Source organism: Leiobunum rupestre, chromosome 7, assembly GCF_980474605.1.
Source record: "Leiobunum rupestre chromosome 7, qqLeiRupe1.1.hap1, whole genome shotgun sequence".
In the NCBI taxonomy this organism is placed as follows: Eukaryota; Metazoa; Arthropoda; class Arachnida; order Opiliones; family Sclerosomatidae; genus Leiobunum; species Leiobunum rupestre.
In genome coordinates, this window is record NC_143390.1 from 36,633,837 (window position 1) to 36,645,494 (window position 11,658).

Consider the following 11,658-nt stretch of genomic DNA (forward strand, 5'->3'; position numbering starts at 1 on the left):
ACGAGATTGAGATCCTTGAGGACACCAGCGCGATCAAACCTAACTAAAGCCACCAACGCCATGAGTGCCCTGCTGAAAGACAAAACTACGGACGAAGAGGACATCGAAGACCATTTAACGCTGATGTTATCAAGAGCGGAAACGCTTAGTAATTTAGATAAAACAATTTTGGACTTAATTAAAGACGCATCTTCGCTGGAAAAAGAAGGGGAAGAAATAGACGCCTACTACTAGAAAAACAACTTCGAAATGCTAAAGATAAAGGCGCAGAGGATCGTCAAGAAGGCCAACGGAGTCAACTCAGCAGCATCAGGGTCTACAAGTGGACCATCAAACGTAACGAACACTAACGGAAACCAAGTCACCGTCATCAGGGAGGAAAGCAGCGGGTTACCAACGTTAGTGCTCCCAAGATTCTCCGGTGATATTACCGAATGGGCAGGGTTTTGGAGCCGTTTTGAATCCACTTTTAAGGATAAGCCCCAAACTACTAAGGTAGAAAATTTTAATTATCTGTATTCTTTTTTGGAGGGTGACGCGAAGAAAACCTTAATTGGAATGAAAGCTAGTGAGGAAAATTACGATGAGGCGGAAAAGATTTTAAAAGAAAGGTTTGATAGAAAAGATCTAGTTATACATACTCATGGTAGAAGGTTAATGAATTTAGAGCCAGTGTCGGACTCGAGCGATACTAAAGGGTTACGAAATCTATATGATAAGATTCAATTAAACGTAAGATGCCTTAAAGGCTTAGGTGTAGACGCCACCTTAAGTGGTACATTCATTTGTCCCAGACTGATTGAATGTTTACCAAAAGACGTCAGGTTAGATTACAGTAAGAAATATTCTAAAGATGGTGATTGGAACCTAAAAGCTTTTACCGATTTTTTGCAAAGCGAGGTTGAAGGTCGCGAAACTTGCGCACTCTTAGGTGAAGTCAAAGATAAAGAGAAATCGCAAACGCGTTGCTACGATAGAAGGGAAAATTCGCATCAAAATAACAGGCATGATAATTTGCGAAGTTACGTTCCCTCGACGCGAGCTCTACTAACAAACGTTGCCCCGCGCAGCCTTTATTGCATTTTCTGCAAAGCTACGGAGCACGCAACGAGAAGCTGTACCAATTACACGCTCGAAGAAAAAAGAAATATAACGCGAGATCAAAGGAGATGCTATATTTGCTTAAGACCAAATCATGACGCCCGAAGATGCGACTCAGATTATCAAAACTGTCGAATTTGTAAAAGACGGCATAACCAAGCGCTTTGCACGCGAAACGAGGCCCACAAGCGAGACAAAACTGAAGGGATGCCCCCCGAAGAAGCGAGGGAAATAAATACGAATACAGTTTTCGATAATGAGAGAAAAAACGTTCTTTTGCAAACCGCGCAGATTTTTGTCAAAAATCCAGACTATCCCCAAAATCAAGGAGCCGGCCCTCTGAAGTTAGTACTGGACAATGGAAGCCAAGGGACATTCGTCTTGAACGAAGTTGCCGATAAACTGCAACTACCGGTAGTAGGAGAAACTAGAGTCCTGGTGAGCGAATTTGGAAACCAGGCAGCGGAGGAGAAAAAGAGAAAAATAGTTCGGCTCACCGTTCAAAACACCTCTGACCCGGGGAAGAAAATCGAGGTAGAAGCAGTGGCAGTACCTTTCATATGCCGCGCGCAGACGCAAGATTGTCAAGAAATTGAGAATTTCGTGGAGAAAACAAAAGTAGTATTGGCAGATGATCCCAGAAAAGAAGGTCCCAGTAACTCGAAAATAAGCTTATTAATCGGCGGAGATTACTATTGGGACATCGTGAGCGCTAAAACGGAAAGACTTCAACACAAGCTCGTAGCTATGGACACGCTTTTTGGATGGACCATAGAAGGCCCCATGAGCACGCCGAAATCCAATGTCAAGCGAGTTGAAATTCAAAACAATTTAATTACCGTAATGAATGTCAACTCTAAAGATGCGGATCTGACAAAATTGGTAAAAGGCTTCTGGGATCTGGAAGCCATCGGTATTCAAACTAAACCAGAAAGACTATCGGAAGGAGATGATGTTTTGGAAAAATTTGAGCGAGATGTAACATTCAATGATGAAGAAGGACGCTATCAGGTTAAATTCCCGTGGAATACGGAGAAAGACATTCTACCTAATAATTTACGATTAGCAACGAAACGAGCCTCAGGTCTAGCGAAAAGGTTTAACAAAAACCCTGAATACTACAACGCCTACAAAAACATAATAAATGAGCAGCTTGAACTCGGAATAGTGGAGAAGGTGTCTGAAAACGAAGCAACAAGTAGGCCAGGGACATATTATATTCCACATCAGGGAGTTAGCAGAGAAGGGAGTCAAACCACAAAACTACGAGCCGTTTTAGACGGTTCAGCCCACGAAGATGGAGTTCCGTCGCTAAATGACTGCCTTTCCAATGGTCCGAATCTCAATCCGGATCTATTGTTATTGCTCCTTTGCTTCAGAAAATTTCCCGTGGCGATTGTCGCTGATATTGAGAAAGCGTTCCTTCAAGTGTCGCTAGCGAAGGAAGAACGAGACACTTGCAGAATTTTATGGGTCAAGGAAGAAGAAAACGGCAAAGTCAAGGAAAACGAATTTACCACTTTGCGCATGACCAGAGTGCCATTCGGCGTGAAACCAAGTCCTTATCTTTTGGCCGCTACAATAAAACATCACATCAAGAAATACGAAACCATAGATCCAGAAGCCGTAAACGTTCTGAACAAAAAACTCTACGTTGACGACTTAGTTGCCGGAAATCAAAATGTAGAAAGCGCGTTTCAGCTATCAAAGAGAATGTCAATCATATTGAGCGAAGCCAAGATGAATCTAAGAAAATGGCAATCCAATTCGGAAGAATTACGCAAGATGTGGGGAGAAGAGGCGGACAAACCAAATGCCGTGACCAAATTTCAAGTTCAAGCGCCAAATGGTCAAAAAAATTTAGGATTACAATGGGATCCAATTGCAGACGTATTCAGTTTCGATCTTTCTAATCTAGTTGATGTATTAAAAGAAGTAAAATTCACTAAACGCTACGCACTCAGCTCTGTTTCCCAGATTTTCGACCCTATAGGCGTATTAGCCCCCTTTACCATCAGGGCAAAATTCCAAGAGCTATGGGAAAAGAAAACCAAGTGGGACGAAGAGTTAAACGAAGAAATGGCGAAGAAATTTGAAAAATGGTGCAGCGAATTGCCCGAATTAAGGAAGATCAAAATACCAAGGTACTATTTTACTACAAATCAAGCGGATCAAATTAAAAAATTGGAAATTCACGGTTTTTGCGACGCGAGCAAAAGGGCGTACGCTGCCGTCGTATATCTAAGGTACGAATTGAAAAATGGAGAAATTGGAGTCTCCCTTGTGACATCAAAGGCGAGGGTAGCGCCGCTCAAACGAGTAGACCCGTCGGACGAAGATTTGTCATTACCTCGATTGGAACTAATGGGGTGCGTTTTAGGCGCGCGTCTCGTAAACAATATCAAAGGGATATGGGAGTCGGAAAATATAGATATATTCATGTGGTCAGACTCTACAATTGCCTTGCATTGGGTGAAAGGATCGACCAAGGTTTGGAAGCCATTTGTCCAGAATAAAGTGGTAGAAATACAAAAATTATCTAACCCAAAAGTGTGGCAACACTGCCCAGGATTTCAAAATCCAGCGGATATCCCAACGAGAGGAGCACGAGCGGAAGAATTGAGTCAAAGCGAATCTTGGTGGAAAGGCCCCACGTGGCTTAAGAGAGATAAGTCCGAATGGCCCGCGGACGCGATGCCAGAAGTAAATACAACAATAATTGAAAAAGAAAAACGAAAAACTGTACTCGCAGTCGCTAGGACAGAAAAGGCGGGAGTAAGTCAAATAATAGATTTATATAGATATAACGACCTGGATAAAACACTACGTATTACGGCTTATGTCTTCAGAGCTATAAAATATTTCCGAAAAGACAGAAGACAAAGGGGAGTTATTAAAACGGAAGAAATTTTGGACGCTGAAAATACTTGGATAAGATGCGTACAGAAACAAGACTTTAGGCAAGAAATATCAGCATTACAAAACAAGGAGAAAATTGAGAAAAGTTCGAAAATCGCGGAATTAAGACCAATATTAAATGACAATAAAATCCTTTGCGTCGGAGGCAGATTAACTGAAGCAGATTTAGATTACGAAATTAAGCATCCAATAATTCTCAAGAAGGAACAAAGATTGGCTAGATTAATCATGGATCGGTGTCATTATCAGATGATGCACGGTGGAATCCAGAGCACCCTAACCCAATCACGGGAAAAATATTGGGTAACCGCCGGGAGACAACTCGCGAGAAAATCGGTCAAAAGTTGCCTACAATGTCGAAAAGCCGGAGTAAAAGCGGGGGACGCCCCCACGGCGCCCCTTCCCAAAGATCGAGTTGAACAATCGCCGAGCTTCGAAATCGTCGGGATTGATTTCGCCGGACCCCTCTACGTCAAAATGACGGCCGGAGAGGTCGCCAAATCGTACATTTGCCTTTTCACGTGCGCCGTGACAAGGGCGATACACCTGGAATTAGTAACGTCGTTATCGACTAGAGACTTTTTATTAGCGTTCACGCGGATGATTTCCAGAAGAGGAATTCCTAGAAAAGTATACACGGATAACGCGAAAACCCTCAACCGAGCTAGTAAAGATTTGGAAAAATTTAAAAAGTAACGAAGTGTTAAATTTTTACGGGAAAAAGGGGATTTCATGGCATTTTATTGTGGAGAGAGCCGCGTGGTATGGCGGATGGTGGGAAATTCTGGTTAAAAGTACAAAATCAATATTAAAAAAGAACTTAGGAAATGCCTCTCTTACGTATGTCGAGATGGAAACAATGTTAATTCAAACTGAGGCCGTCATTAATTCAAGGCCAATCACGTACGTTACTAGCGAATCGAATGATCCCCAACCACTGACCCCCTCTCACTTTCTAATCGGAAAACGTTTGACATGTCTGCCACCTCAAATTGTAAAAAATGAAAAAGCCCCCAAAACGCAAATTGAAATGAATAAGCGTCAAAAGTATCGCTCCGCTCTAATGACTAGATTATGGAATAGATGGAAGAAAGAGTATTTATTAGAACTCAGATCAGCTCATCAAATTAAATTAGCCAGAAATAAGTCTAAAATTAAAGTAGGAGACGTCATGATGATTCATGATGATAATGTTCAAAAACATCTATGGAAATTAGGGATAGTAGTTGAAATTTGTGAGGGTAGAGACGAAAACATTAGGTCATGTATGATAAGAACATCAAATGGAAATGTAATAAGGAGACCTATTCAATTGTTATATCCGTTGGAAATAGACGCAATTTCGGTACGCGAAAATTCGGACGATTTGAACTGTGAAGCTTAAATGTTTAAATCAACATTAAAATAGATATGTTGTAAAAAAAAATAATAATAATCTTGATTTAACTTGTCGGAATAATTTGTTTACCCATTATAAATACTAACGTATTTATCGGCGGAGTGTATAATTTGTTTCATTGTATAATTTGTTTTACTGTATGTATTAATGTTTGTGTGTTCATTTTATTTTTATAACCATTATTTGTAAATGGCCCCTAGCAAACTCTTCCAAAAGTAAAATTCCCCATCCTAAAAATTCCTGATTTCAAGCGGCACAAATTGATATATTATATTCTCTGACCCTTTCTACATGTAAAGTAAACCCCATAGAAAAATACTCCAGCCTCTCTGGCGCTAATATGTACTCGCCCGCTAATCCCCAAAACTTTCCATACCCTTTTCTCTAAAATGTTGGCCACCAGGGAAAAATGTTTCTTGGTAGTCTTCACGACGCCTTTAAGGCAGAATTCTCATCGGGACTCAAGTGAATGGGTCAACTTTTAACCACCGTAACCACGTAGTAAATAAATCAAAGTTATATACAAAATCTTGTACTCTCTAAATTAAGATAGTCCAACTTAATAACCTATCTTCTAGATTTTTCAGTCGGTTTAGAAGATTAAGTAGCTCTCCCAAATTAATAGATAAAGGCGCGGAAAAGAAGAATAAATTCGGAAGTCCTTTAACTAGATATTCTTCAGTATCATTATTTATAAAGTCAAATTTACGAATAACGATGAGGAAAAACTAATAGCGTCTGCTTTAGCCGCTACCTAAAGAGGGCGTAGCAATAGTTTTCGGTCGCGAATAAAGGTTTTCGTAAATGTATAATTTTCGGGCCTTGGTACTAATATTTGATATTCAAGATACGGCAACGCTGTCTTTTGGGATGACGTGTTCCAAATCTCTAGAAGACCTTAACAACTGCTTCCATCTATCGGTATAACCCGTAGAAATTTGTAAGTACAGCCCTTTTTCCAAGGAGCCATAACTCAAGCGGAGTGAAACCCCTTTTTAGCCACGAATAAAAGATATTAACTCGATCCGCTTCCCCGTTGGAGTCTTAGAGCCCCCATTTCTGTTAAGTGCGCGATATTTTATAGAGGAATTGCGAATGGGGGATGATTTTATAATTTAAATTAAACTGGATTATATAGACGTTGGCGATAAAAGGGACCCTCACTCAAACCAGGTCCCGTTCCTTCCGCGCTGTAATTAGAGGGAGAGAATCGAGTAATTTGCACCTCACTGCCATTTAGACCTCGACTTATTTCTCACCCTTTCCTTGAACACTTTACATAGCACTAAATAGAACTCAAATGCGCATCTTTAGAACGGGGATTTCTCTAAGGAGTGTTCCTGTCTGGTACTTTCGGAATTATATACGAGAGAGGTTTACGGAAATGAAAGTGATTTTTGAATAATTGCGGGATTTTGAGGGGACTTGGAAGGGTCTAAATCGTCGATTTAAGTATTTAAATTATATGGAATATTTTTATCAATAATTGTAAATTGTTAAAGAGAAAAATTCAAGTGCGGAAAGGAAACCGTGGCGACATCTATCTGTCAAACCAGGAAATACGTTTTGTGTACAACCAAGCTTCGTATGCTTAAATAAAACATCTTTAATGAAATCGCCAACAAGTAATATATCCGTGTGCCTGGACCTGCAAGTTACTGTTTATATAGTGCTTGTTGAAATAATAGAAACTTTTCACTTGTAAACAGAACGTCGTGTTTTTGCTAAGCCTTTATACGTCAAAAAAGCTACCTGGTTAAAAGGAAACACTTGTTGCATACCGTACAGGTGAAAAGTTTCCATTATTTCAACAAGCACTATATAAACAGTAACTTGCATGTCCTGTGTCTCGGAAAATACTCGGCGATTTCCTCGAAGATGTTTTATTTAAAATGTTCTTAACGCGTAATTATTCTATTACGCATAAATTAACGTATTTAGATTTAAATAAAGATAAATGAGGACGTTTTTTACGATTTTACCTCTTTCTCTAAAGGGAAAAATGGTAAATCGCGTGTAGCTCGGGTGGTAAAGGTGGTAAAGTTATTAATTTTTTATGGTGATACGTACTACTTAAAACATGATATGGAACCACATCGATATATTTTTTACTGGACGTTTTTTACGATTTTACCTTTTTCTCTAAAGGGAAAAATGGTAAATCGCGTGTAGATCCGGTGGTAAAGTTATCTCATTATATATAGTTCATACTATAGCTCACTATAAATAGTATGTAGTCCATAACTACCCTTAATGGAAACTCCCGAGACCCAATACGTATTGCCATAAGTTTATGATACCTCTAAGTAGTCAAATGGCTATGCTGCTTATGGCGGATATGCTTATCCAAATAGACCTATACTCTCTCCGCACTGTGTGTCAACGTAGCCTTAATATAAACCTGAACTGCCGAAGCCGACGTTTCTCTAATCCCGTTTGGTGCAAGGCTAGCTTGAACTGCCTCAAAAGAGAGAAATTTCGATATTTCCTCGGAAAATTCGTTGAAACCCCACTTAGGAAAAATACAATTTTTTCTTTTGGTTTATTTTTCTCATGTGACTCAACTAACACGTTATGCTTATTGGCTTATGAAAATATCCGACAAGCGAATGAGAGCGATGTTTATATTTGACTTGTTGGAATTTTACTATTGTTAATTTGTATTTAAAACAAACTCAGTGCAATCTTGAAGCTGAAAGTGGTATTATATTGAGTGGAAAACTTTGGAAAAGATCATTCCAAATCGATTTTAAAGTAAAAACTTTAAAGAAGGCACTCAAACGCTATAACAGTAAAGGTTTTAGAGCCAAGGCTTATAACTGCTAAGTTAACTTAGAATTAAAATCTTTCTTCTATCTCTCATTAATTAAATGAGGTATTTCATCCATAATTTGGGCTCTCTGATTCCCTTCCTTATTCCATTCATGCCCACTAGATGAAAAGAAAAGACGCGAGCAGATGACACTAATTGTCGTAAAGAACCATCTCTCCCCTTCAACCCCACTAAGCTCCGCCTACTAAAATTAGCCCCTTCCGATATAGTTTCATTCTCGACCGCACAGCACCGAGATTTTTTAAAAATTTTCATTTTCGCGGCAATCGAAGAGACAAGTTTTGACATCACGTTCTCTAGACCAAGATTCCACCTTGAAAGGGCTTATTTGACTACTTAGAGGTATCATAAACTTATGGTAAAACCGTTGTAAAAAGGGTACAATACACATATAATTTCCTGGTCAAAACCAAACCAAATCATAAGCCTATATAATAGACTTTATTATAGACTGCTTTTTGCGTATTTTAGCTCGACAGGGGAACAATAATACAGCTCAAAATAAAGTTTTTCGCGGAAATGACAAAAATGACAAAGCGTTAAAATTTACTGTTAGAGGAACTCGAAAATCAGCCCATCAAAAAAGCATTAGGCTCAACGCAACTACAAAATCTCAGAAATAATCGGCGCGTATCGGAAGATTCGCGATGAAAAGACATCTCGACGGAGAAAATGTCAGACGAACACTCTCAAAAGTGAAATTGCCACAATTTTTCGGAAGTAGCTGAAACGGAAGCGGCGTACGTTCCTGAAAGAAACCTTTTATCCACTTCCGCCCGTTGTCAGAAACGCGTCGCGTATGTCTGTAAAAGAAGTGGCTACGTCTCCAAAGTATGCCGAGGGCTTACGTAAAGCTATCTAAACTCCTTAATACCAGACTTACAACAAATGAGTAAAATATTACGAATTTCTTTAATATCCGTTATCTAAAAGTAGTAGAATTTTAACAGATTTCAAAACCTTCGATAGTTTTAGCAGGAATTTATATAGGAAATACAATGTACCACAATTACATCTGAAGAAAAGAGTGTCTGGGCGTGAGTAGAAGGAAAGTGAGGGTGTGGCATCGATCCCGGGGTCGGGGTCAGGTTCGGGATCGGGGTCCGGGATTTAAGGGGTGAAATGAGGGTAAAATCGTCGAAAAGTCAATGTATTTATGATATTTCTCGCGACGATTTGTTTTTTCGTATATCAACATATTGTGTCCAGGCCAACTTGTTCATTTATCTCCGCTTATCTTGAAAGACACTTGAACGTATATCTTATCACGTTTTATCGTACGGAATAAGTTGAAATGATGTAAAAAGTGATAACCTAGGCGGCGCGTGCGCAGATTACCCCGGGGGACGCGGTTAATTTGAATTTAAGAGTGTTTTGACGTCATTGAATATTCGTTGTTAAAGTAGAATGGAAATATTTTTAAACTTTATTTTAATATCATTGTAGTGGATTTGAGTGTTTTGACGTCATGGAATATTTTTTTTTGTTAAAGTAGAATGGAAATATTTTTAAACTTCATTTTAATATCATTGTAGTACTTAAATACACTTGACACTTGAATCTATATCACGACTATTTCAAACGAATATTTTAAGTATGAGAAACGTATCGTTCTCAAATGATACTTGAATATACTATAAAAGGGGTTGTATAAGGTTGTGGGAGGTCATTCCACGGTTAACTGCTGTAGCTATATTCAAGATGCCTAAAGCTCAACATATTTGCCCTACATGCGCGAAAAGTTTTTCTACCAAGTCCCACTTAAATCGGCATGTTAGAGAAGTACACGGTGATAGACATAATTTTGTCTGTGAAGTATGTGGTAAGAATGTGGCTAGATTGGAACATTTCAAGAGCCATCAACGAACTCATGACTTGAACGCACCTGGCCCTTCCGAACCCATGAACCTGTCTCGCACACAATCACCAATGCAACGTTCGCCATCACCAACCCGTCCACCATCACCTAGTCTGCTTCAAGACATTCAAATGGAATCTATCCAACCATCTGCATCAGCTTTACCCAACAGCCCAACACCATCACCTGTTCCCGCCTCACCAATACTTGATGAAACACCACCAGCATCTCCAAGTATGGTCCAGGCCCTAAATGATACGCTAGCGTCTATCCGTTACAATGCCGAGGACTATGATATTGATGTGGCTATGTTTATCGGACGTTACCGAGCCGCTTTCCGTAAATTTTTAGTAGAAAGACTGGCTAGTAAACGTGGAATTAAATGGTTCTTACTCGTAAGATCTGTTTATATGAGACCTTTGGGGGGTGCGGAACAAAGTGCGGAAGTGAGACCCTATTTCCGGAGCATTATGCAGACAACATTAACGGTCGATGTAATTGAAGACCAGCTGAATGACTGCATTGAAACAATACAGTCAGCGGCGGAAAACTTTGAAGCGACAGGTATGTACTAAAATTTATATATTATATTATATTATATTTTGAACTAAAACATTATATTTTTGATAGGATCGGGTTGGGTAATTGACCGTGTTCTGTATGTAGAATTAAATGTAGCATCTTACCAACCGTTGCGAGGGTCATCGTATATGGAACTACCTGAAAAACTATCTCGACGTCACGCGATTCTTAATATTAGAAACGAAAATGACGAGAAATGTTTTCTCTGGTCAATTCTCGCTAAACTTCACCCAGTTCCTCGGACTCAAAACGCTAATCGTGTTTCCAAATATACACCTTATGAAAATGAACTTGATACCAGTGATATATCTTTTCCTTTCAAATTAAACGCTACGGAACTTAAAAAATTTGAATTAATGAATAATTTATCAATATCTGTGTTCGGCTTTTCGGGAGACATATTCCCCCTTTACGTAAGCGCCAACAAGTGTTGTAAGGAAAGGGAGGTTGATTTGCTATACATCACCGACGAAACTAAAGATATTGACGATGGGAATAGACATTACTGTCTTATACGAGACCTAGGAAAACTGCTACAGCATCTAACAAAACACAGAAGTACAAGTTATTACTGCAGGTAATTTAGTTTCCAATATATTAGTGTGCAATCTACTAATTATTTTCTTTATTAGAATGTGTCTTCACCGATTCAGTGGAAACAACGCGGAACAGCGACGTGATGCGCATATCGAAGAATGCGCCACCCACGGCGTCCAATAAACAGTTTTCCCTACCAAGAAGAAGACGCTTTATTTTGATAAATATGAGTGGACAGAAAAGGTAAAAATAAAAATTATTTAATTTAACTCTTAATGAAATGAAATTATTAGGTGCAGTATGTATTTTACGCCGATTTTGAAGCAATCCTACCGAGAGTTCAAGGATGTGATCTAGATCCCGATTTAAATACCAGCAAAGTAAACATGCACATCAGCTGCGCGTATTCGTGGGTGCTTGTTGGGCCTA

The 11,658-nt window shown here is 39.3% G+C and overlaps 2 protein-coding genes across 2 annotated transcripts; both read left to right on the forward strand.

Moving 5' to 3' along the window:
- Positions 1–249: 249 nt before the first annotated feature.
- On the forward strand, positions 250–4,716 carry LOC149936134 (uncharacterized). The gene has a single exon (XM_090153634.1). It carries the CDS (start codon positions 250–252, stop codon positions 4,714–4,716), a length of 4,467 nt encoding a protein of 1,488 aa, XP_090009760.1.
- A 154-nt stretch (positions 4,717–4,870) lies between these two features.
- Positions 4,871–5,404, forward strand: LOC149936135 (uncharacterized). The gene has a single exon (XM_090153635.1). The coding sequence runs from the start codon at positions 4,871–4,873 to the stop codon at positions 5,402–5,404; it is 534 nt and encodes a 177-aa protein (XP_090009761.1).
- Positions 5,405–11,658: the final 6,254 nt, after the last annotated feature.